Below are 26,102 nucleotides of genomic sequence, written 5' to 3' on the forward strand. Positions count from 1 at the left end.
ACATGAGAGTTCGTGTAAGAAAGCTGAATCTGCTTAAAATTGTAAGTGTTCCTGTAAAGAAACAAATGGGGCACCCATGGTGCCTCAGGCTTTCTGTGGCCTCAACTAGAACTACTTCCTACTTGAATCAGCCGTGATAGGAAGGGGCTGAATGGGAAAATACACTCCAAAATGGATGCATCTATTTTTAATAAATAAATGTATTTATTTAAAATATCTTTCTTGCCTTTTATTCACAGTTTCAAGTTCAAAAAGAAAAGAGGGGTAATAGCATCTTCTTTCTTGATCAACTGCCATATTAAGTCAGAGTAGTGCTAAGACTTTTGGAGCGTGAGAGAATCAAGCAAACTGCCCAACAGCCAAATTGTGTTTGAAAACTCCTGTCTTGAAGGTACAAAAGGCACCTGTTTGTGCACGGTCATAACTGCATGGGAGAAGAAAACGTGTCTGGGCTCTGTGGGCAGCTCCCGGACGTCCTCCAAGAACACTGCTCGGACCAAGGCTGACCCGCCACTTCCTCCCACCTGTGGCTTCTCCCTGCTCTGTCAGGGCCCCAGCTCGCCCCGTCGTAGGAGAGAGAGTTTAGAGTCACAGGATCACGATGAGTCTGTCCAGGCCTTCAGGAGCGCCAGACCAGGCCCCTATCTCAGCGCCTTGAGCGCCAGCCCCTCCCAACCAGATCAGAGTCTGTCCTGGGACGAGGCAAAGGTCTCTCCCGTCCTTCCCCCAAGGTCAGGACACAGCGCCTCTCTCATTGTAAATTAAACTAAGCACCACACGGATGGACAGATGGACAGACAGCCCCAGCCCCCGTGGTTACAAGGCACTGATCACGCTCTGCGATGGGCTGGTCAGGCCAGTCAGGGGGGTGGTGGTGTGGCTTCACTGGCCTCCTTGCCAGCGGAGAGCTGGCCCATCAGGTGGAGGATCACGTCAATTCTCTCCAGGAGGGTAGCGTGCTGGTTCGCAGTGGCCCTCAGGAGCTGGGAGTATATCTGCTTGTTGGTCTTGAGCAGCGCCTCCTCTTCCTCGCCGTGACTGCTGGGAGGAGGAGGAGCAGTTAGTAACAACAAGCACACAGGCACACATACACACACACACATGTGCACAGGCAGACGCAGTCTCTGGCAGCCCACGCCCTCTGTCTCTGCCCATTGCAGCTGCCCCGCCTGGCTTGACCCCATCTTCACCAACATGTTCCACTTCTTTTTGGGTCAACCCCTAAGTCAAATGAACTCATTTCTTCTCTGGGCCATAGACTTAAGTCAATACTAGGGGTGGGGTTGTCTTAGATGACCTCATGGGGTCATCTTGCCTGGTTTTGGCAGCTGGTGGCCGGCCAGTCCAACTTGATGTTAGCTTCCTGGGGCTCAAGCCCATATTTCCTGGGATCCTTACTCCAGAATTGTCCTAAAGCTTAAGAGAGTTTCCATGAGATTTCCCAATTCCTTAAAGGAGGTGTTTCGGAAATCTGGGGCTAGAAAGCTAGGAATGCCCAGGTCTCTGCCCACGGGGCAGAATTCTGAAAATATCCAGCTCTCCTCTGCAGCCTCACAGGGCTGGGCCACATGATATGGCAGAGGCCTCCTGCCCAAGCAACAGAGATGTGAGGGTGTGTGTGTGGGGGGGGGGGGGGGCGGTGGTGTATGGAGCAGAGACTAGAGGCCGGCCTTCCAGGCCCATGTTCTTCCCAAATGCCTCCTTTACTTGACAGTCTTCAGGACTAGCACTTCCTACACACAGCAGCCACGATGAGGATCTCCAGGGGGCTCTTTTAAGAAAAAGGAGTAGGAACAAGGGTTGAAATGCAGTTCAGTGAACTCTGAAAGGCAAAAGGAAAGGCAGGGGTATGGGGGAGGATTGCCCATCTGGACCATGAGCGGGCATGGGACCACTTGGATTTCTGGTGCCTCTGGCTGGTGTTTATGACTGACAACCAATGGGTCGGGGGCCTCAGGGATCACCTAGTTCCACTCTCTCCATCTCACAGTGAGGTATCCAAGGTCCTAAGTAGCCAGGGGGCAACTGGCAGAGCTGGACAGTGACCTGGGACCTCTGTGTGGACTCCTCCTATCTCATGCTGCCACAAGAAACTGCCAACAATGGATTTTCAGTCTTAGAGTTCATGTTAAACAAAGGATATTCATGCTCTCATGTGAAGGCAAGATAGACATTCAAGAGGCTAATTATGAGAACAGCACAGAACAACCGGAATGTGGTGAAGCGGCCAAAACTCTGGTCACTTGGTCATCCTGGCCGGCCGACCACGTAATTCCCTTGGTAGCTCACACCACTACCAGAATCTGCTCTCGCTGGTAAACGGGCATTGCTGTACAGCCAGGCATGTGAGCACCCGTCCAGCAACCTTGTGTGACCCTGAGGGCTGGGGGGGCCCCCAGAGAGCCTCCTCTGCCTCTGATTATGCTTCTAAATTTTAATTTCAACAACTGGCTCTTCAGCCTGACTAAGGTACATCAACAATTCATTAAAACATGCAAAAGCCTACCGCTGTCTGATGGTCTTTTTGGAGAAGACGAGCCACTAACGTTCTTAGGACCTTCTCCCTACAGATCTGACCACAGAATCTTGGCTCCTCTAGGGAGTTATCACCTCGGAGATCATTCGCATTTCTGGGACAGTGTTTTGTTACAGCAACAAACCCCACAGCCACCCAAGTGTCTAGCCATTCCAAAGCTGAGCATTAATACATGCTGCAAAAACAAATGAAGCGCTACAAAAGCAACCTGCCAGAAGAGACGGCATTTTAACAATACAAACATCCCCTTTCATTGACCGGCTCAGCCGCAAGCGCCACAGAGATGACTGAATTAACTAGCTAAAATGCAGCAAGACGTCTCACTCAGCAGCCATGGGGCAAGGCTCTCCGTCCCACAAAACCAGTAGCAAAAAGGAAAAGACACAAAATAATTCAATAGTCAGGACAGAAGCCGACTGCCCCACCTTCCCTGAGGCTATGTGGGCTGTGGAGGGGGGTCCACAGATGCTGCTAAGGAGTCTGGCAGGATGGATGGCGCTTTCTCCCTTCAAGAAGCCTCCTCACACCCCCAGAGGCTCAGGAGTGACACATTTCCCTCTTGAATGACTTGGATTATAGATCAGTGTTTCACCCAAACGTTAATGAAGAAAAATGTTCGTTAGAAACCAAGCTTCTCCCCTGCCAACACTCAGACAACTCCTGAAGCAACACACAAATGCACTAACTACGCAAAGAAAAGGATCCTCATGAACGGTCTGAGTTTTCTTTGCAAACCTCGAACAAAATCAGCACAAATGAGCTGAACCAGAATTCCTGTGTCCAGCAGAGAACTGAAGCGGACTCTCAGCGGCCTCGGGGGAAAAAAAAATCCTCGAGGAAAACCCCGGAGAGCCTCCACAGGACCTCTCACAGCCCAAGAAAACAAGAAACGGGGCTGGAGACCTGAACATGATGAGGGCGACTGGCGCCACCTGGTGGAAACGAAAAAGACAACGCACTGAGCCCATGGTGGGTGCCCTGCTAGCCAGAGGGGCCTGGGTCTCTGCCAGCCGCGCCCAAGGTCTCTTGCCCCACGCTCCCTGACAGTGCCCTTTCCCCCAGGCTGACACACCATGCCGAGGCTCTGAGCTCACAAATGACCGGACAATGTCCAGGTCAGCCTGGACATGGAGAAAGGCCACAAGTGCTGGGCCCAGAGCTGGGCATACCTGAGTCTAAATCCCTCCTCTAACACCCTCTGGCTGTGCAACCCTGGGCACGCCACTGAACCATCCGAAGCGAATTCCTCATGTGTAAAATGGGAGGGAATCTGTCACCAAAATGAACCCAAAGGGACCCAGAGCTCTGCAAACTGTAAACAGCCACACCTCTTTGGGATGTGCGTGCCCTCATCAGGCTGTCTTCTAGGAAGCAAACAGATCCAATCTGGCTCCCGGATGGGTCACAAAGTCTGTTCCAGAGACAACACTGGGGGCCACAACACAACTTCCACACAAGTCAAGCTCCTTCGCTCCCCACGAGCGTAACTCTGTGATATGCCAGGGCAGACAGAAGCTCCACGACTGCCCACACTGACCAGCTGGCCCTGTGGGGAGGGGTCGGCCTCAGAGGATTCTGCACCCCCACTGACCTCACTTTCTTCTTGGCCGAAGACAGCAGCTTGATGGACTGCAGCAGGAGGAAGGCCAGGCGGGACTCGAAGATGCTGAGCAGCTTCACGACTTCTTCTCGGGGGAGGCTTGCAGCCGAGGGGTCGGGGGCCGAGCTGCTCGTGTCACTCTTGCCCTGCAAGGAAAGAGTCATTCTCCGGTCAGGTCTGTGAGGTCTGGATTCCGAGGGACAGGAATATGCCGGAGAAGTGCTCACGACCAAGTCTACATCCAGGGCCAGGACCCAGGAAGGAAGCAGAGGCGACTTCCTGCCTCCCTGCATCTCCCAGGGAGGGGGGGGGTGGCAGAGCCACTATGGCGGCTGCCCCTCGTCATTCCGGAGCTTGCGCCAAGGACAATGGTGACACGTTTTGCCACAATCAGAACTGGGCCAAACTAAAGAATTTTGGTGGACAGAGGCCCAGAGAAGGACCCCAACACATCCAGCCCCGAGCACCCCCAAGTCAGAAGTGCAGGGTCCCCAGCTCCCAGGGCTGCCCAGGCCAAGCTTGTGCCTTCTGGTTCAGAGGCAATGGGCCCCTCCCCTAACTTCCTTTGGGTCTTAGATCCCAGCTCTGTCTGGTCAAGGCTCAAGCATTTTTCAAGGGATCACTAAATGTGGCACACTTTACCCAACTGCATTCAAAATAATGAAAATGACTTTCCCTATGGCCCCGTGAAGGCACTAGGTGATACGCTGGACAGAGGGCCAGCCCTGGAGTGAAGAAGACCTGAGATCAAATCCAGCCTCAGACACTTCCTAGCTGTATGACCCTGGGCAAGGCCCTGAACCCTGTTTGCCTCGGTTACCCCATCTGTAAAAAGCTGAAAAGGAAGTGGCCAACCGTTCTGGTGTCTCCGCCAAGAGAACCCCAAGTGGGGTCAGGAAGAGTTAGATGTGACTGAACGGCAAGAACGACCCCACCCGCGAGCTTTGGGAGACAAGATGGCTGGAGCAGAGGTCTGCCTGGGAACCACCAGCCCTGGTTGGTGCATACTCCGATCTGACAAAATGTGATTTGGTATAAACCTCGGTTTGGCAAAATGTTATTTGCGAAACATGTCACTAACATCCACAAAGCAAATGCGGAGAAAGAACAGCGCCCGGCACACAGCAAACCCTTGGCAAACACTTTCCTTCCTTTATTCATTAGAATCACTTTCCTAGCATCCTCCTTAGTAGCTGGGAAGCAATTTAATCCATAAAAACCTTCCACTCCTCCTTCTGAACGCCATCAGCCAGAAATCCTAGAAACAATGGGTATGATCATCCTCACAAGGGACGTGAGACAGCTGAGATTTAAAAGAAAGCTTCGCTGAAGGGCCGATTCAGAAGCCACATCACCTTATTAGGAGACTAGCACCTCTGCCGCTCATCTCAGAGACACAATCTGTCCACAAAGCAAGAGTTCTCTCCTGTACGAGCCTATGCTTGGCTTTTTAGCTGATCACATCACGTTGGCTGTGTAATCATTTCTGTAAGTCATTTGTAACTTTGATCTAGGATTAAGTTTTTTTTAGGATTATTTTCAAGAAGCTATTATTTAAATAAACTGGAAGAAAAACCCAATTAGGAGTGCACAGTATAAAACCAAAGTAATAAACACCACTCACAAGGCTGGAATCAGGGCCAGGAACCCTTCTGAAAGGGAGGGTCCACACAGTAAGGACCGTGACCCATGGAACATTAGCCATCCTTGTGACAAGGCAGGCGATCCATGGCCTGGATTCCTGGGGGGCTTTTTTTTTTTTTAAAGAGCTAACCAACCCATTTCTAGAGTAGAAGTTTTGTTTTGGCTTACCGCTCAGCTTTCAGCATAGTTATCATCTGTCACAGCTGCCCATGCCCAGGACACCTCCAACAACACTGACCTGGTCACACTCATCCACGAGCTCCTTCCTGATCAGCTGGAATGCACGCTCGGCTTTCATCATTATGTCCAGGGCGCCAGACAAGGTCTTTAATTTTCCCGCGCTGCTATTCTGACCTACAACATTAGACCCAAACGTGTTAACATATAAGTTTTTTTGGCCCAAGCAATGACATAACATCATACAGGAATCACAGGAGCCACTGAATGAAGAGGGTGTTAAACCCGATGCAGATCTGACTGGAGAAATGCCCAGGAGGGAGGGAAGGCTTCAGTGAGCTGGGGCAGAGACAAGAAAACAACATGAAGGCAAAGGGCAGAGACGAGCAGGAGCTCTAGGCTCATGAGGACCGATCAAGGTCACAGAAAAGATGCAAGGAAGCTCGCTCACATCATTCACACGCTCCCTTCCTTCACAGGACTACAGCCATAGACCCGAGGTCGCCAAGCTAGGCCAGCTTTAAGTCCATGGGCCTCCTCCGAGTTTAACCCACTCCCCAAGCACCGAGCAAGTTCTCAGGCTGGAATCGCCCCCGCGGGCCGCTGGTCTGGCCACACCAGGACCGTGGGGCACCTCATGTATCCAAGAACAGATGCTAGTCATGAGAGGGTCTGTTCCAAGCGGCTTCCACTGGGACACCACTTCTGGGCTAAAGCATCTTCAACTCCCATCCTGTCTTCCTTGGGACCAAATGACACATGTGAAAATCATCCACAAAGGCCCTACTGTGTGTCAGAATGGCCCAGAACGTCCCTCCCCCCTCACTCAGTCACTAATTCTACAGGACTCTTTCTGCCTCCCCTCCCTGCCAGTGCCCGACATCATTTGTCTCTCAATTCACGTTCTGCTCTAGGGATGTATTGTAACCCCTTAGACTCTAAGCTCCCAGAGGGCAGGGGCTGGTTCCCCTGAGCCTTTGTGTATCTAATGCTTGGCACAGTGTGTCTGTTGACTGAATGGAACTTTGAAGCAAAGTACGTGTTCTGAGAAGTACATAAGGCATGGAGGACAGACTGTGCAAAGGCGGGAGGATGCACCAGGCCACGAGGCCATGTCATGAAGCCTGGCTGAAGAACCTGGGCACATTCAGGGGGCCTGAGAGTTGTGCTCAAGCATGAGAAGGCTTCTTAAATGGTCAGGACCAGGAAAAACACGTGGATGTTGCAAAAGGGGCAAATTTAGATTAGACTTTGGGAACAACCTTGCCATAAAAAGAGCTTCCCATGAGCCTAGAGGGCCACCCCCACAGGCTGTAGGTTACCCCTGCTCCAGAGGCTTGAACAATGGCTTAGGTAAGATGGTGGCCAAGGTCCTGGTCACCCCTCTGATGCTAAGATTCAGCCACCAAAGAACATTCTAGTGAAGGATCACACATAGTTCAAGGTCACAGAAGGTCAATAAAGAGTGAAAACCTTCCTGTCCCAACTTTAGGAAAGTCTTTAGAGAACTGCAGAGGACCAAGGTGTGGACAATGTGCCCAGGCTCACAGACTACTTCACGAGGAGGACCCGGCTCCCACTAGTCCATGGTACCCTCACAGCCCCAAAGCATGTCTATGGAAATTGAGTCACAGGATAAATAGGCCGATGCTGAGTGCACAGTGAAAGCATTCTCTTTCCCTCTTCAGAAGTTCATCTATCTGCAGGAGGGCTAACCTAAAGCACGCACACAAAAAGTTCATGAAATAATTCATGTGCCATAGTAATTGTGTCAACTCTACTCCAAAGTGAAAGGAAAAAAAAGGAATAGCCTCTACAGGCTGGGAAGGGCCAGAAGCAGTAAGACCCAAGGGAGGCTGTATCTGTGCTTCCCTCATTTCAGGGGGTCTAGGAGGGCGTTACAGCTTCAGCTATGACTGCCGGCTAAAACGGTTTTCAGACAATTCCCACTTTGTATGGCTGGCACATAATCCAAGGGCCATGCAGTCTCTCAGTAGACTAGCCCTGACTCCTGGAGGACTGCGAGATCATCAAAAATAACTGCTTCATTTCAGAGAAACAGGTAAAAAACAAGACTTGAAGACAATGTAAAATGGGCCTTCCCTTCCCCCAAGGCCCGTGGGCTCCCTCCCACGGGAGGAGATTACCTGCCCAGACTCACTTGCCATCTGGAATTCGGCAAAGGCCACCCTCTCGAGCTGCACCCTAAGCAGCTCACACGGAGCATCCTTGAGCAGCTGGAAGAGCTTCACGGCCTTGCCGTAGTGGAGATCAGCCAAGACCCGGTGCTGCTTACGGAGGTGCTCGTCCCCGACCTGAAATCAAAGAGGAAGCGGGGTGACCACCTGACTCAGACCCTACAAGGAGGTCACAAAGCTCTGGGAAAGATGGGGGGCCTCTGAGAGGTGGGACTCAGTCACCAATCAAATCAGAAACCATTCAAAGAGCTTTGTATCCTTGGGGACAGAGCTTAGGACCCAACTGAGGCCACCCCGCCCCCCCCCCCCCACTGTGGGGTCATCCCACCACCCTGTTTCTGACTTCTCTGCAGCCTGAGGAGAGCCTGGAGTCATCAGTCAGACTGACCACAGGCCTGCCCTTCCAGCATCTCTGGGCAGGAGTCGCCAGAAACCTCTCTGTGTGCAACATTTTCTCCTCAAAGGCCACTCCCTACCCATCACTCAGTTCCACTTAAATGCATGAACAAAATAGTTTGGGGAAAATATTAGAACTACTTGGAATGTACTGCCCTAAACCAAGCTAGGAATAAAACCAAGGTGCTCAGGGATCTATATAACATTCAGGGCCTTAAGTTCACAAGTGATGTCAGAGCCATCTGGGACAATTGACGGGGGAGGTGTGTGTGCTTGCGGGGTCCTAACCTTTAAGACTGATTCATGGGGGGAATCACACACAGAAAACTTTTCTTTGGAGACACTGTCCAAGAGAATGATGATGACTGAGGGCAGACAAGATTGTGAACATGGCCATCCACCTAGACCCCACAACTGAAATGCACATTGGGCAGGGCAGCTAGGTGGCCTGGTGAGTAGGGCACAGGCCCTGGAGTCAGGAGGACCTGAGTTCAAATCCAGCCTCACACACTTGACACATGTACTAGCTGTGTGACCTTGGGCAAGTCACTTAACCCCAATTGCCCTGCCCTGCCCCCCAAAGAATGAAATGCACATTGGAAATAGAGGGTCTGCTTGGGTCCTGGATGCCCCACGTCTATCGTAGGAGCTCATCATGAGGAAGGTAAGGTGCTGTCACTGAGGACACTGGCTTCTCCTGAGGTCTCAAAACAATTCCTAAAGAGGACCAGGACCAGGCATGTTTTCTGAAGAAAGAAGGGGGGAGGTGGGAGCTACCAGCTTTCCTCACACATTATGGCAATTCAACAGAATCATGAAAAGAAACCGCCAATCTGTTTTAGTGACCTAAATAAAACGTCTCAGACAGACAACCACCCACATCACTTTCTCCACAACCTGTACCTGTAAGCAGCCCACCACACAGAGATGTGTAGGAATTGAGGAGAAAGGCCCCTGCCCTGCCCTGCCCCACTCCCTTGGCTGGCCTCGGGGCGGGCCAACCTGGTTTCTCAGGCAGCTGTGGTACATGGACGCCAGCCGGTGATGGATCGTCGCAGCCCGGTACTGGCAGAGTGGCTGTCGGGCTGACGCTGTGTCGACATCACAGTATTTGAGAGATTTCATCATCGCCTCACTAACTTCCTTCTCAACCTATTAAAAAATACCAAGATTAAGTGCGAACATTTAAAACGTGCTCCAGCTCGCACCGAAAGGCTGAAATGTTTTGATAACCACCCTACTCTTTCCCTTGAGCCCTGGCTCGGCTGCCCATGGCGCCCCTCCTGCTCCCCCCCCGCCCCCGCCCCATCCTATACTGGGCCAGGACCTGCGGGGGCAAGGGAGAAGGGAGGAGTTCTGTAGCCCTATGCAGGCCAGACCCATCATACAACATGTGAAGACCAGGAGTACCAGCAGAGGAACCAGGGCAGGGGCAGAAGGGTCAGAGGATCCCTACAGTGACCTCATCTGAGGAGGGGACAAAAGGGGCCCTTGAGATGGGTCTTGGTGTATGAGGGGCTCAGGGTGGGGGGAGGATCTGGGAGTGACCTGCTCCTGAGCCTTTCTGGACAGCGGGGCGTAGTCCTGCTGGAGGGTCGCCATGGTGAAGTAAGTGGTGGAGAGCTCCCAATTGACCGAGTCCCACACTGCAGGGTGCACGTCTCTCGAGCCTAGTGACCGCAGGGCCTTCAAGTAGTAATCGATGGCCTATGAAAAGAGGGACCAGTGGGTCACACCTGCTCCCCTTCTCAGAATGACTTTAGACAGTTGGACAAAAAGCTCAATTTAAACAAAGAGACCCCCTGAAGCCCATCCACAGCCCACTCCACTCCACCCACTGCCCTAGCTGCCTCACACAGCAGCACCTGAACCCTACAACAAAACCCAAGGGGTGAATGAAAATGTTTAGATGTCTAGGCCCATCTTTATAGTCACACAACAGGTGGATGAGCACAGGGGGCATCAGATGCCACTGTACTCTGGGTACAATCGGAACACACATGGGCCCAGGAGAGGAGGCTGTCCCTGACACATCTCTCCAGGATTCCCTGACTCCTGACGGCCGATGGCCCACGTCTACTGACCTCCCAGGAGATGTCACCCCACCTGCTTCCAAATGCTCCTTTTTGCAAATGCCGTCAGACTCCCTGCAGGGATCCCAAGGACACCTCCCCAATTTCTTTAGGGAAACCTGCTTCAATTTAAGAGGCAGGTTTAACCATGCCCACAAGAGAGAAAACATATCTTGCCTACATCATAACCTGCAGCTGGAGACACAGTCCATCCATTCACAGGCCTGTTTGGGATGAATGCTGCACAGAATGAGACAGGCTGAGAATTGAATGGGGATCACTCTGGGAAACGACCCCTAAGCTACTGCCCCTCCCCCCTGCTGCCCCTTACACAGATAGTGCCCTATGTCGTTATCTGACTGTGACTCTCTGAAATACTTAGCAAAGTAGAATTACAAAAACTGGCGGAAGGGTGCGCCATGACTCCCAGCAGGCCACCACACGTCCCCCAGACATCCTGCATCCCAGTTGCGTGGAAGGTGAGGACGTGGAAGACAGCACAGGAGACAGGCTGGTCATAGAGACGGTAGGAGACAGGAGGAAGGCCTCCAACAGGCCAGGGGAGATGCAGAGACACAAGAATGGTGAAGTAAGAGGCAGGACAAGAAGGAGGGGCAACAGGCCACAAGGGGATGGAGGGTCTGGGCAAGAACAGGCTCCTATTAAGCACCTACTACATTCTTGGGGACAGAAGCACAAGTCTCCTGTCCCTGCCTTGGAGAGGCCTGTACCCTGTCCAGACAGTTCTGGCAGTGTGGTGGTCCGGCTCCTCCACACTCACCTGGGCACTCCACAGAGTGACTCTCTGGCCACTGGTGACCAGGGGACCTCAGGCAGGGAAAGATTTCTGAAAGAGTGAACTCAACTCTCTGGGGCTTGGTCCTCCCCGCGCACACACAGACTGAGATTCCTTTGGGACCTAAGACTCAGCCTCCGAAAAGTGCTAGGGCCAAAAGTGTCACATCTTGCTGTATATCAGGGGAACAGCCTCTGCCAGTCAAGACAAACTGATGGCCTGTCTCTCAGCCAATCCCTAAAGCCTTCCCAGAACCCATACCTGATGGACACAAGCATGAAGGATCACCCCCAATCCATGATGAACAACTGAACCCACTAAATCAGAAAAAACAAAAACCAACCTCTGAGAAAGCTACTGAGAGAAAATTAGCCAAATACCAGACCACCGGCAGCTGCGGTGAAGTCCTCAATGACTGAATGGCCACAGACTGGCCGTTACCTTATTGTAGTAGAGCGCCTCTTCAGGAGAGAACTCCCGCCTTGCGTCCTCACCGCCAGCTGCGGCAGCGGCGGCACCGTGAGCCTGGGCGCAGATGCGCATGAGCCTGCCCGTGTTGCAGAGTAAAAGCGCGGCGTTGGTGGCATCGTCAATTGACTCAAAGTTGTGAATTCCCTTCTCAAAACAAGAGAAGCTTTTCTTCCACAATTGCTGCTCCGCTGCTGACACACTTTTGCTCACTTAAGAGAGGGGAAAAAAAGCCATTTATTCCACAGCTTTTCTCAGGACAAGCCCACCCCAGAAAGTTCAACACCTAAGGGCTCCGGGCAAGGGCACTGGACTGGCACCAAATCACGTCTGCATTTGGCCCTGAAATGGCCCCGACAATCCTTCCTTAGCATTCACCTGCCTGCCAGGAGCACACTTCCAGATGCTAGGAAATCAGGTCAAAGGCGCCTGGTGACGACTCAGTGCCTCCAATCAATACTGTTAATTGTTTAAGAGTATGGAGGTGAAAAGGCAGGAAATCACTGAGACCATCTGCTTCCTAGCACAGTGGGCTGTGGTTTGCCCTTGCTGGGGGGCCACAGGTCAATCCACGCCCTCACGACTCTGCGACTGAGTTAAAGAACGGGCTGCTGGAGGGAGACACCCTGGCCCGAGCTGCAGATCCTCAAAGGCTTCCCTTGAGTAGCAAAGGTGTCTTCCTGACCCCCTTCTGAGAAGATGCTGTCATTCAGTGCCTGGACTGGGGAAGGAGGGGCAGGGGAGGCAGGGGGACAAAAAGCACTTGCCCACTCTCTCGGTCTGGATGGCGGCAGCCTGATTCATGTAGAAGACGCCGATTTCATTCCGAATGTTCCCCATTCTCTTCAACACCTGCACATAGTGCTCAGGGTTTTGGCTTTTTAAATCACTAAACAGCAAAATTTCATTAGCAGCCTCATAGCATTTGCAGCTAACTGAAAGTTGGCATTCTAAGTCTGTCGACAGGTCAGTCGCCCAAGCAAACCCTTTAAATAAAGAAATAAGAGCAAATGTTATAAACTACCGTGTAACTGAATACTAGCTGGTCATCCCACATTCTAGGGCTTCTGTAAGAGTATCAGGAAGAAGGCTGAAGGGACACACTCCCAGAGAGACAGACAGACAGACACACACAGCCACAGACAATCCCTTCACTCACAAGTTTTAAAGATACCACCATGAATTTAAACAAACACATTTTCTTGGGACAGAACAAAGTACCATCTCTCTCCATGCTACACCTGAGGACCAGCATCTAAGGAAGGGGCTTCCAGTGAAGATGTAAATGCCTTGGGCAGACAAGTGCCTACTGTGTGCAGGACACTACTGGGAGGTTACTTAGGAACCAAGAAGGTCAGTGCTAGAATCCCATAAAAGGTTTCTATTCCCAATGCCCAGAAGACTCTCCTTTGTCCTGACCTAAGTCCCTGTCACAAAGAACAGGGAAAGAGGCTTCCATCAGCAAGAGTTAGGACTATTTGCAGACAGAAGGCATAACCTAACCCCTCCTGTGTTACAAGAAAGTTTTCAGGGAACTTTCCCCAGATATGGCGGTGGAGGGAAGCTTTTCTCCCCCAATTCAGAGCTGGCAGAAGCAAAGCAGAGCAGAGGTGAATAAGCATGGGGTGGCCATGGATCATTCGCAGTGTTCTGTGCCCACCCAGGAGCACCAGGCAATGCCAACAAGGAACCAGGCCATGCCTCCAGGAGCAGAGGCAGAGCACCAAAGAAAATATCACTTGTGAAAAGTCTCCTATGTGCCAGGAACTGTGTTAAGGCCATCCTTGCCCTCAATCCCCAACAGGAAGATTTGGGGGATGGTGACTGGGGAGGACTGCCTTGGGCTGGAAATTGCAGAGATGGCGAGTGGACCCCAGGCCAGGTGACCGAGCGCGGGATGATGCCCATGAACTGGCAAGTCACAACTAAAGCAACATAAATGGAGAGAACATTTCAGGAGTCTGTCATCAGAGGGGACAAGCCTGTCTCAGAAGGGTTCTGTGCTCTCTTTCTGGTAGGATGTCATGGGTGGGGGCCCTGCACAGCCTGCCCAATTAGGCCAATTCCCCTCCTCCTTCCTTATTTTATAAGGTTTGGGGAGTAAAGGAGGGGGCAGAGTAGACTGAAAAATGAAGATGATTTAAGAATGTAAGAAGTTTCCTAAAAAAAGTCACAATATAAGTCATCATGTAAATTATGCTCTGCCAACACAGGCCAACAGGGTTTAAGGTATAAGGCGGCATCCGTAGGTACTGCAGTGGTTTATTCATCAGAACAGAGAAAGGCTATCGGTCTCAGCTACTAAGGATTCGAGGTCACCAAATGCCAGATGGAAAGGCGTAAAGAAGGTTCAGCTCGATATCGCTCACAAGTGGTAATCAACGTCACACTTAAATACAGGTTCTGCTGAATAAACCCTTATTATCTAATATACGAAAGGCACCATGCTTTAATAAGTACTCAACTGTGACCTTAATTTGATGCTGTTCAAAGTGAGCAATCTTCCCCTGTGTCCGTCATAAAAAGACTGTCTTGGACACTGCTGAGGAGGGACAGAAGATCCTGTTCCTAGATATTTTAAAGAGGAAATGAACCTCAAAGATAATGTTGCATTCAATTTTCTTCCTTATGTCCCCATCTTCTTCCTGTCACATGTAAGGGACACCGATACAAGTGTCTAAGGACTGGCCCATGGCCAGGCTCGCTGGCAAAAAGGAGGTCGACATGTTCTTGGTCCAAGGAATCATCCTGTGAGATCCAGAGCAGCACACACTATGCGCTTAACAAATGTCTGCTGCTGTTTGTCCTTCATTCTGAAGATGACCATGACATCAAGGAGGTGGTGCCACGACCTGCATGTGGATTAGATCTAAGTGAGGCCGGGCTGTGCAAGGTCACTGGCCTCACTTTCTCCTCCGGAGCCATCGGGGTCCAGTGGCCAGATATCAATCAGGACTGGCAATGGGCCCGGATGCCTTTTCAAGCGAAGGTCTTTCCCAGGTCTCAGTTTGTCTGAGGCAATGCCCATTCAGTGATTAAAGCTAGGTAAGAAATGAGGCAAAGAATGGTCTCTTTTACCTGGTCAAAAACAAATGTTTGCTAAGTACAACCCACTGCAGCAACTAGGGGGTGCCATAGGGCACAGGCTGAGTCTGGACTCTGGAAGACTGGAGTGCGAATTCAGCCTCAGGCACTTACTAGCTGGATGACTGGGCAAGGAACTTCACCTCTGCCTGCCTGAGCTTGCTCACCTGTAAAATGGGGATGATAACAAGACCCCTGCCCAGGGCCTGGTACGTAGGCTGTGCTGCTGACATGCTGGCCATCATTGTCACTAATCAGAAAAGATCTGCGGGGCACCCACACATTAGAGAAATGACACGTTCCACGAACAAACATGAGATTCTGACAGTCTTGGGGCAATGCCACCTGGGCCTACCTTGGCAGCTGGACTCCCTGTGCAGGCTGTGCAGGATCTCCTGGTCCTCCTTAGTCTGATAGTTAAATTCCTCCAGGTACGCGGCTCTGTTATTGGCATTCTGCGCAAGCATTAACTGGATATCACCACAAAGAGTCAAATACTGAGAAAGAAACAGGAGGACTTCAGAAAGCATATTGGTGCAGAGGCAGCAATAAGTATCTACGTGGAAATTGGAGGAGGGAAAAGAAAGAACAATTACTGCTCCTGCCAACGGCCGAACCAGCCCCTCCCTGCCCACACAGGGACAGAAGGACCAGGCCCTCCCCCAAGGGCAACCTCGATGGGAGCACATGATGAGGAAGCACATGCACTGGGGGGCTTGAGCACACGCGAATGTGCTTATCAAACCCCCAAAGGCTCTGCCGAATGGCCTCTAAGATACTCCAGGGGAGGAGACGCTCAGGAAGGGCCTGTTGGGACTTGGCACTTGAGCTGAGCCTAGATTTTAAGATGTTATGTTACAGGCATTGGACACAGCCTGTGCAAAAGCATGGAGGTGGGAGGGGATCATCTTTTACAGAAAAAAAGCAGAAAGGACACCGATTGGACGTAGAGTCCATTCCAGGGAGGGAGGGATGTGAAATCGGGATGGAAGGCTAGATGGGAGCCAGGCGGCAGACAGCTGGGGCCCCAAAAGCTTCCCAGGGAGCAGATGACCTGATCCAACCTCTGCCTCTGCCCTGCCAATGTGGCAGCAGCGCGGTGGCCGGATTTGGGAGGGGAGAGGCCAGAGGGCAGAGGACGAGCACTTGACTGAGGGAGGCTTTTGAGTGAATGCCCAAGAAAGGATGGATGCAAACAAGAGACACGGGGCAGGTAGAATCCACAGATCTTGGCAAGCAGATGGAAAAACAGCCAAGTGAGGAAGGGGTGAGGGGCTCTAGTGAAAAGCGAGCTCAGTCTTGGTCATGGTGAGCCTGAGACAACTCGACAGGGGCCAGGCCAGGACCCATTGACCTGGGAGAGGCCATCCATCCTGTAAGAGTTTAAGACTGACCAGGAGAGAGGAGGCAGAGAAGAGGGCTCAGCAAGGAGCCTAGTAAAAGGAAGGGTCCCTGATGATGCTGGAGCAGAGGACACCGGCGGGAGAATCCCACTTGGTGGCGTTAAATGCTCTGGAGGCCAAGAGGGAGGAGGCCTAAGAAAGGGTCACTGGGTTTATCAATGAAGAGATCCCTGGTAACTGAAGAAACCTGTTTCAGTCAAGTGATGAGGCCGAAGACCAGAAACTGCATGGCGGCCAGGTGTACTATAGAGGGTGCTCCATTTGGAGCCAGAAAGGCCCGAGTTCAAATGCAGCCTCCAACCCTGACTAGCTGGGTGACCCTGGGCAGGCCACCATTTGTAAAATGGGGATAGTAACAGCCCCCACTCCCAGGGTTGCCGTGAGGATCCAAAGCACATTAGGGTAAGTTGTTCTGCCAACACTAAAGCCTGCTATCAGTGTCAGCTACAATTACAATGGTGAGGAACATGACTAGGGCTGCTCAGGAAAGCCAGCTTTCCTGCAGCAATGGGGAACCTAAGCCCTCAGGAGGCCAGTGTAGAGCTGACTAGAGCTGACCAGGGCTGAGGTGGTCCGAGACAGTGGGGGAGCCTGTCCAAGCCCTTCTCCCCTGGACAAGCTCCTGGCAAGGCCTGGACTGCAGGGAGGGGCTGGAGTCTCCACTCTTTGGCTCCCCTGGGCCATGCTGCCTACACTAACAGTTCCTCACCTCCACTGCCCTGCATGAGCACCCCTGTCCTCACCCTCAGACTCTTCTCAGCTTCCCCCTCTAGGTGTGTCCTCTTCCCCACAGGGCCTGGCACACAGTAGGTGCTCAGGGGATGCACATGGCTGGCCATCCCTCGTGACAAACCAAACCAAAAGGGCCAGGGTACCCAGACCAGTTTCCCTCTCTTCCACTAGGAGTTTGAAGTGGACAGGAACGTGGGGTACAAGGTTTAGGGCAAGGAACACCACCAAGCAGATGATGAGTCTTTGTGGGAGGGTCTCCTGACATTCTGTGCCATGCATAGCCTATTAGAATGGAGGCCATGGGGTAGCTGTATCCCAGGTTCACATGCAGGGCCTGGTTCCTTGGGGTCCAAGAGCAGATTCTTCCCATCACTTGGGCTGCCCCAGCTCATGGTTTTTAAGCCTCAGTAGGATCACCACCCCCTGCCCCTCCCGCCCCCCCCAGCTTGGCCGGTCAATGAACCACTTGACGGACACCGCTTTTAGTCATTTACCATGGCTCTGCAAGGCCAGCTTAATGTAGCGTAAGGCCCGTCCATACTTCCGCAGGCTCATTGCAGCATCTGATAGGACGTAGTAAGCCTTGGATGACTTGAGAATCAGCTGCAGCTTCATTTTATGTTGCCAAGACCCTGGGGTCATTCCGGACTGACTGGAACAGTGGCCTTCCTGGAGGGAGCCCACTGGGAAAGAGACAGGAAAACACTGTGTCAGGCAGGGGCAAAGGCACCAGCCCGCAAATGCTGGCCACCATGGGCCAGCCCAGGCTCCGGGCCCATGGGCAGATTCCCTCCCATATTTGTCTAACCCTTCCTCCATCAGGGGCCTCCTCAGAGCCAGCGCTGATAAGCACCTGATGTTGAAATCTGGCATTCAGACCCAGGCCTTCCTGGGTACAGCGCTTTGCCCCAGTACGCCACCTTGCCAGACTGATGGAGAGGAGCCATGTCAGGGAGAGGATAGTGTCACGCAAAAATGTCTAAGAACCACAAGAAAAGGCCACTGGAAAATGTTTAACAAAGTGAAAATACGATAAAACATAGAATCTAAGTCTGAGTGTGGCACTACTGGCATTATGGACAGTGAGCCAGATCCAAAGGCAGAAAGCCCCAGGTCCAAGTCCCATCCAGGACCCCTCCCTGGGCTCTCGGGGCCAGCATGAGTGGGTCGGCTCCTCGGAGCCAGGCCCTATGCCGGGTGCTATAGACACCACTACAAGGAGCTGATGTGCCATGGGCAACAAACAACTGGGGGGGTGGGCAGCATCTGAGGCAGTTTTGGTTTGGACAGCAGTATCATTTGATTATTTTCTTCAAGCCAGAGCCAAGAGGGAGAGAGCACAGTGGGGCAGATGACAAGATTTCCATGCTGCAAGGCTGAAGGAGATGCCAAGAATGGCTAGACTGGACAGAAGCCCTGGCTCTGGTCAGGATACCTGGATGCCAGGGCAGCTGCTCAAAACTGAGTGGAGAGGTGCCCCCCAGGAGGGGGCCAACAGGGTATGGAAGGTGGGGAGAAAGGGGTAGCAGCTGGCTCTCTGAAGAAAGTGGGGCAAATGGAAGAAAGAGATGAGCTCCCAGGGAGGCCTCCATATGGAAGGGGTCAAACGTTTGGCTAGAGCTGATGCCCAGCTCTTAGCTTTTATCTACGTGATCGGCACCACCTCTTAGGAAGGCTACTAATAAGTCACTGTGCCCCCTGAGGATGGTGAAGGGCCTTGAGGTCACACATCAAGCTCTGTAAAAGCACTGCTCCCAACCCCCCAGTCAATCCGCCAGTAGGAGCAGGGCCCCTTCCCTCTCTGGAGGGGTTGACTCCATGGTGGGATTTCTTGATAAAGAGGGCCTGCCTCCTTGGCCCCAGACCCTTCCGACTGAGATTCTCTGATTCCTAAATGAGCTGTCAATGAAGAGGCAAGGACAGAAAGTGGAATTATGGCTGACGATGAACAAGCGGCTCGAGAGCGTGGCTGAAAGCTGAGGGCATGAATATCAGGGCCTCCAAGAGGGCCTGGCTTCCTACGAGCACAGAGGCTCTTCTTCTATGTGGAATGGAAAGGTTCTCCCGTCCATTTAAGGGATAAATCTTTTTTAGCTTCTCAATAAAAGCCTTTCTTAGGAGTTACAAGGGCAACTCTGTTCCCAAGTCTTACTTTTGTCTAAAAACAAGGCCATCTGCTTCTCCAGACACTCGGGGCCGCCGCTGGCCGATTCATCTTCGTATTTTAATGGGATCGGGGTGCTGGGGTCGGCAGCAGGGAGGTCACTTTCTCTTTTGATACTGCTATCCACAGATTTTAAACCCTGAGAAAAAGAAAAGCACTGAGCATGAATTTAACTGGAAGGTCAAGTAAATATTGAGTGTAGACAGAAGATCTGTGTTACTGAACTAGTAATGGCTTCTGTGCGTGCGCACGCCCTGCCCAGGTCTACACTAGCTGAAAAAGATGGAAGCCCTGGTTGTAGTGGTTTAGAAACCATCTTAATATGCTGCTTCTGCTCACGAACAACAATCAGCATTTCTACAATACTTACTGTGTGCTTGGCCCTATGCTAAGCACATCACAAACATTCTTACTGGATTCTCAGTCACCCTGGGTGGGAATGTACTATGGTCATCCCTATTTGACAGTTAAGGAAATTGAGGCAGACAGCAGTTCAGTGACTCATCCAGAGTCACACAGCTAGGAAGTACCTGAGGCTGTTTCTGAACTCAGGTCTTCCTGGCTCCAGAACCCAATCTCCCTTCGTTGCTTCCATCAGACGTGAGCAGCAGCTGCCACCCCCCTCCAAGCATTCCCCAGGCCTCCCAGACACTGCAGAAATGCACCAATCTAAAGAGGGCTGGACTGATGAAGAGTCAAAGTAAACTGACCTCTAGAACGTAGCTGAGCACAAGCCTGCAGCGCTCCTCGGTGTCGTGGCAAACGGGGAAAGCACAGCTGGGCTACAAGAGGCAAATTGGAGAGTCACCTTAACGCGCCCTGCATACAACCCCCAGGAGCACCCAGCACTTCTCCCCGCAGGACCTCAGGGTGCACTACGGCAGGACCAGGCAGGCTGGCCTAGCTTGCTGCATCAGCCCCTCAGTGGGTCTGCTTGCCTCCAAGAGCACAAATGACTGAGACTAAGTCGGAGGAGGAGCTCGGATATTCCAGCAGCCCCCAAGCAGCCACAGGAGCCCCACCCCCGCTTACGTGGCCAAGGCAACTCCTCAGTCACTCTATCTTAGTTAAACCTTCATTGTTGGTGAACCTTCGGACTGCTGTTTTACTAATGGAATTCCTGGACAACATAAAGAGCTAATACGCAGCTTCTGAAATTGGAGATTTTAAAAGACCTAGTTTTCAAAATTTGAACAAACTTACGTGATTGTCATTATAGTAATAGCAACTTCATAAAATTTAAGAAAAACAATTAGTGACAGAAATCACTTAAGTCTTTGCATTTTCACCTTATCATTCAACCCTTAAGTATATCCTACAAACAGACACTTTATCAGGGTCAGAAGACTAGGGGTTAAAAGTACCGAGAGTTCACTAACACAAGTGATGGGTCAGTGCTGACCTGTCCTGTCTCTGTATCCAACTTTTCTATCAATGACTTGATAAAAATAAAAGACAGAAAGAAGGCACACTGGACTTCTTTCAGATAACATGAAGTTTTGAGGGATAACACACTGGAAGGCAAGAGTCCAGATCCAAAGAAGACCTCAGTAAACTAAGACGAGCCAAAGTAAACAAGAAAATAATATTTAATAATAATATGGATAAAGAGGTAAAGTTCTAAACTTCAGACTGAAAAAAAAACCAAACAAACCCAACTTCCAAAGCAAGATGGAATCAGTGTGGCCAATGACCCAGCAGTTCTTGTGAAAAGAGCTGGGGTTTTTAACCAACTGTGAGCTCAAGGGGTTGACCAGGCAGCCCAAAGCCAAGGCTGAATCCCAGGGTGAAAAAGAGGGAGAGAGGTAAGGACTCTGTCCTGTGCCAGCCACAGACCAGGATAAAGCAGACAAGGTGAATTGTGTGCTCAAGGGCAACCAGGATGGGGAGGGGAGAAGGAGCGGCAGCTAAACGAGCTGGGAAAGATTCCTTGGAGAAGAGAAGACTTGGGGGGATAAGTTAGCTGTCTTCAACTTGAAATTTGATCACATAAACCTGATGGACAGTGACGCATTTAAAAATCAAGAACTACTATTTTTAACCATGTTACCCAAGTACACCAGTATCTTTATCGCTCTATTAATCTGCCGATGGCTCACTCGGATTTGATGAATGGATTTATATTTCTCAGGCACTGACAATTCTCCCACAGACTTAATCACGGCCACAGCTTTCTTGTCATCAGGAGGGTCGGCGCTCGAGCCATAGGCCCCGTTCTCATCACTGTCCGGCATCTCCTCCTCTTCCTCACTGTAACTTTCATCGGAGTTCTCATTTAAAGGAGACTCCGAACTTTCTTCCTTTTTAGGTTCATCCAACTGAAAGAGCTCGGAAAGCATGTAATTGGCCGAAGCAATAATCTTATCAAAAAAGAAACAAAGAGAAACAGGTATGAGTGACTGTCATAAAATGAATCACATCTGGAGGACTCTAAAAAATCATCCCACTAAGCCCAATTTCCAATGCTGCTACGGTTCAAAGTTTCGAAGAAAACGCTTGCCAAAAAACCCCATGCCACACACAGGCCTCTCAGGGTGATCAGATGCCCCGCCAGCTCAGGGGGGATGACAAGGCTTAGACACAGACCGGAATCTAATCAAAGGCTCTCACGAGTATAACCAGAGAACCTGAAGAAGTATTACAGAAAGGAAAGCCATCCAAAATATTGCATGCCAAGAATGTAACAACGTTTCAAAATAATTCCTTGTTACCAATAAAACTGAGGATGTTTAAAAATTCTCAGACTGATGTCTATGCATCACAAAATGTGAAAGGCTCCTGTCCACACTGGCACTGGAATATGTCACACAGTCCATTTCAAGATGAGGCAAAGTTGTCTCCTTTTCTACATAAAGTGGAGATAATTCCTACACCACTTCGTTACTGGCTTCAGGGTTTCCCCCCATTGAGGAAAGCACTTGGTAAAGAGCCACAGGTTGACATGGGCTGCTAGCTGTTCTGCCCTTGGCTCCTAAAGCACTTTTCTCACTGGGCTCCAATTCAACTGAAAAGCCCCCAAAGGGAGATGCTAGAATTTCTCTTTAGAGAAAACACCAAGATTTAGTGAAAGCCCAACCAGAAAAAATACGGTAATTTCAGTCTGTTCTTAGCCATGGTTCTGGAAAATGAACAAGAAATGATGTTGGTCCTTGGAGGCTCGATCCACTCCCTAATCTACTCTATTCCCTTCTCTACAGACATGGAGTGCCTTCCAAAAGAGCCACACAGAGCAGTGTGAACACCGAGAGAGGCCAGGTGACTGATGAGAAACCACAGAATGTGGGAATACAAGACAAAAATGTCCTGTGTTCCAGCTCAGTGAACTGTGCGAGACATTTAGATGGTAAGGTACCTTGTCACCTCTCCGTTAATCTTAACCTTGGTTTCTCAAGCATCCACAATCAGATATGACCACGGTAAGAATCAGTGTGGACCAAGAACATCTGGCAAATCCACCCCACCAAATACTTTACCCCACATGTATTCACTTCCCCAAATATCCAAACGATTCAGACTAACTGGGAGAAAGGATGTGAAACGTGTTTAAATTGGAGATGCCTCTCCAAACAAAACAAAGGCCCCCATGTCCCTTGTTCTCCCCATTCTGACTAAACAGACATTCGGGGTGACTCCAAGCGATCACACAGCCCAAAGTTCCGAAAGCAAAAATTTAAAGCACATATAAAATATAATTTTACTTGAGGGTGTCTTCCCTTGTCCAGTAACTTCAGACAATTAAGAAGCAATGTTCTGATTGTTCCATAGTGTTTCTTATTTTGATTTTTCTTCATCATCATGTTGCAAGCAACCCTACAAAAGAGAACACACCACACACATGTACACTTTGGCAAAGGCAACTCCATGGCAGCCTCCTCCACCCTTCATTCCGCCCCACCCCGGCACATCTCCTCCTCTAAGCCTAGCTGGCTTTGGGGATGATGGCTGTACACGCTTGCTCTCTGGGTGCCCCCACTCACTTGTACAGGAGAATGGCCACAGGCACTGTGAAGGGGTTCTGATATTTGTCCTCAGTTTCTTCACAAAGGGTGGTGAGGTCGTAGAGCTTGACGATGTCACTGCCACTGGCTGAAAGGGAAACCCCAACACTTTGCCAAGGGTCCACCTCCAGGTACCCCGTCGGCTCTGAGCCACCCCAGAAATTGGTTTACCTTTAAACAGCCAGTAGGTGTGCCCTTCTTTGGTGCAATTGGATTTCAGAAACGACAAAATATTCTGTGCAATATCTTTTATCACTTTAGTAGAAAAATTGGAGTTCTCCAAATTAGGAATCTCTTCTGTCTTGATCATTTCATATTTCTATCAAGATAAAGACAAAGGACTAGTTTTAGGAGAAAACCCTGGGAGCAGAAGACTTGTGGAGGTATAGACTGTGGATAAGCCACAAGGGAGAACTTTAGACCCCAGGGCCCCCCCAGGGGTACTTGTATAGTAGGGGCAAGAAGGAGTGACTGAGGTGTGGGAAGAAGGGGGAAAGAGAGGTGCAGCCTGGGTGGTGACTAACACGGCAGTAGATTCAAACCTGCTGAAGGACTGCAGCCCAAAAGACATTAATATTTTAAAGTTCACGTGGACATAAGGAGCTCTGGAGGGATCTATGCTTCTTTGTCCCTGTCTCTTCAGGGCCAAGCATGGAGCGTGGCACACGGTAGGCACTTCAGTGCTTGCTGACTGGCTCGGGGATGTCTCATGGGGCCATTAAAGACCCTGGTACACTCAAGTAGCACAGGACACAATGCTGGGAGAGAGGGCTAACACAGGGGATCTAGCACAGGACTTCACAAGTGCAAGACGGAGAGCAGCAAGTCGCCTGCCTGAAGATGAACTGGAGGCTGCAGGGAATGCTGGCCCTGGGGTGAACTCTGGCCTCAGATGCTTCCTGGCTGTGTGATTTTGGGCAAAGCCTTCACCTCAGTTTTATCTGCATAATGGAAACAGTAACAGCCCCTCTGCCCAAGTTCTGCTCACAGAAGGCTTTTAGTAACCACAAGAAACCAGTGGTAACAAACTGAGGCTCTGTGACACCCAGGGCCCTCCTCAAAGGGTCGGCTTGCTCCATTTCCCTGTCATTTTAAAATAGAGCATGTAAATATTCACAAGCATTCCAGCTTCTACCTCAACCTTACTGTCATTTACTATAGATCTCCTCTCCTGAAATATCACTAAAACCTCCCCCTACTTTGGCGTCCGTTCTTACAGGCAATGAAAACAATGCACATTTACATTTTACTGTACCTGCACGATACCGTTCACGTGAAAACACATCACCAGCTCGGGCACGTTGCATATTAGGTTGTCCAACCAATAATCAATTCCAGTTAGTACATTAATTGGTTTGTTGTTATCCCTGAAAATGAACAAACCTTGGGTCAGCTGACTGAGTTGGCGAGAGCTGCCTCGTGATGACCCTAACCCCTCCTTCAATCATCAGTAACTGTTTCTAGGTGAAATGCACATTCCTGGAAGCTCGACTTGTGTTGAGTTTAGCAATGGGGCAGAGACATGTTTGCAGTTAACATCGGAATGAAATATCACAGCAGAAAGCCAGGCAGGCCAGGACAAGCAACACACACAACCCAGGATACCCCAGGCTAGTGTGACGGATGCCACAATATACCACCTCACGAGCCCATCCTCACTTGTCTGTGCCGGAATGCAAGGGGGTTGGGTTTGTGCTATGGCTAAATGTTCTCAGTTAACCAAGAAAACTTCTCAAATAGTTACACAGGGAAGTCACTCTCAAATTAAAGCTAAACTTTTCTACCTACCATCTATATCACCACAACTCTGAGATTTAGGTTCAAGACCTAGCCCCCAAAAGCCCCCATGCTAAGAAGAGAGCTCAAAGGATTTTCAGCATAGGTTAGAAACGCTGGCTCCTTTGTGTAGCAGCTTAAACCAGAAAATAACAAAACGAAAAAGGGCAACCATCATAATTCTCAGTGCCACAAGACAAGGATATTAATGACAATGGTCACGATGAAGACCAATGCATCTGCAAGGCACTTGGCAGTTTCCCAAGTGGTTTGCCATATGTGATTTCCACAGGCTCGGAGCCAGTCCGGTTACTCCTATTATGGAGTCCAGAAATGTGCTGGCTAATAAGTAGAGAAGACAGATTTCCTGGTGGTCCAGTGTATTTGCCGTGACTTTATAACTTTCTCAAAGCAAATTTCACAATGATACTGGGAACTATAGAGTAAAGGAAAAATGCACAAAGTGCATCAAGAGAGGGACGCAACTTTTGACTCACCTGAGGCGTAAGCTGACAGCAGGATACCGTCCTCCCCCAAAGATGGGCATGTTTGAGCCTACCAACATGTGTATGTCTTCAAAGGTCCATAAGATATTCCGAACAAAGTCATTCTTAAGACCCTTTGTTTAGGAAAAAAAAAATCACTAAATCAGAAATTTTCACCTATTTGCACCACATGTTCACCTATGATCCACAGAAAGACTATGAAAGAAAGATGAAGAAAAAACGAACAAAGAAACTACACTACACAACCACAGTAATTTAAGTATTACAGATGCTACACAAAGCTATTTCTAGAAGTAAATGGACTACTGATTCCCCTACTGATTCCAATTGAGACCAACTTTTAAATGATCACGTAAATTGAGAATTAGGTCTTTGAGCTCAGATAGCACAGAAAGCATACCTGACTGTTCTCACCGTCATTGAATAAAGTAGTCAGGTTTTGTTCTTTTGGGGCTGAGGCCACATGCCCCACTATATATGAGGGTTCAAGAGGCTCACTTCCCTGTGAAAAGTGCAAGGACAAGGAGTGATTCTGCTGCCATCACAATTTCT

The 26,102-nt window shown here is 50.3% G+C and overlaps 1 protein-coding gene across 4 annotated transcripts in view; it reads right to left on the reverse strand.

Moving 5' to 3' along the window:
* Positions 1-189: 189 nt before the first annotated feature.
* EDRF1 (erythroid differentiation regulatory factor 1) overlaps positions 190-26,102 on the reverse strand; it is a 36,792-nt gene continuing 10,879 nt past the window's right edge. The window contains exons 7-25 of one of the 4 annotated variants that reach the window (XM_036736084.1): positions 25,951-26,052; positions 25,542-25,663; positions 24,524-24,635; positions 23,440-23,587; positions 23,248-23,356; positions 22,969-23,080; positions 21,370-21,630; positions 19,981-20,052; positions 19,259-19,409; positions 17,601-17,789; positions 15,327-15,527; positions 12,655-12,873; positions 11,861-12,099; positions 10,100-10,258; positions 9,554-9,703; positions 8,119-8,272; positions 6,019-6,134; positions 4,128-4,282; positions 190-1,038 (exon numbers count right to left, since the gene is read on the reverse strand). In XM_036736084.1, coding sequence (XP_036591979.1) covers positions 861-1,038; positions 4,128-4,282; positions 6,019-6,134; positions 8,119-8,272; positions 9,554-9,703; positions 10,100-10,258; positions 11,861-12,099; positions 12,655-12,873; positions 15,327-15,527; positions 17,601-17,789; positions 19,259-19,409; positions 19,981-20,052; positions 21,370-21,630; positions 22,969-23,080; positions 23,248-23,356; positions 23,440-23,587; positions 24,524-24,635; positions 25,542-25,663; positions 25,951-26,052 — 2,949 coding nt within the window. In that variant the 3' untranslated portion in view covers positions 190-860. Of the gene's footprint in view, positions 1,042-4,127; positions 4,283-6,018; positions 6,135-8,118; positions 8,273-9,553; positions 9,704-10,099; positions 10,259-11,860; positions 12,100-12,654; positions 12,874-15,326; positions 15,528-17,600; positions 17,790-19,258; positions 19,410-19,980; positions 20,053-21,369; positions 21,631-22,968; positions 23,081-23,247; positions 23,357-23,439; positions 23,588-24,523; positions 24,636-25,541; positions 25,664-25,950; positions 26,053-26,102 lie in introns of all 4 variants that reach the window. The other 3 variants (XM_036736083.1, XM_036736086.1, XM_036736085.1) reach the window with 3 other exon arrangements.

The sequence above is a fragment of the Trichosurus vulpecula genome, chromosome 8 (assembly GCF_011100635.1).
Source record: "Trichosurus vulpecula isolate mTriVul1 chromosome 8, mTriVul1.pri, whole genome shotgun sequence".
NCBI lineage: Eukaryota > Metazoa > Chordata > Mammalia > Diprotodontia > Phalangeridae > Trichosurus > Trichosurus vulpecula.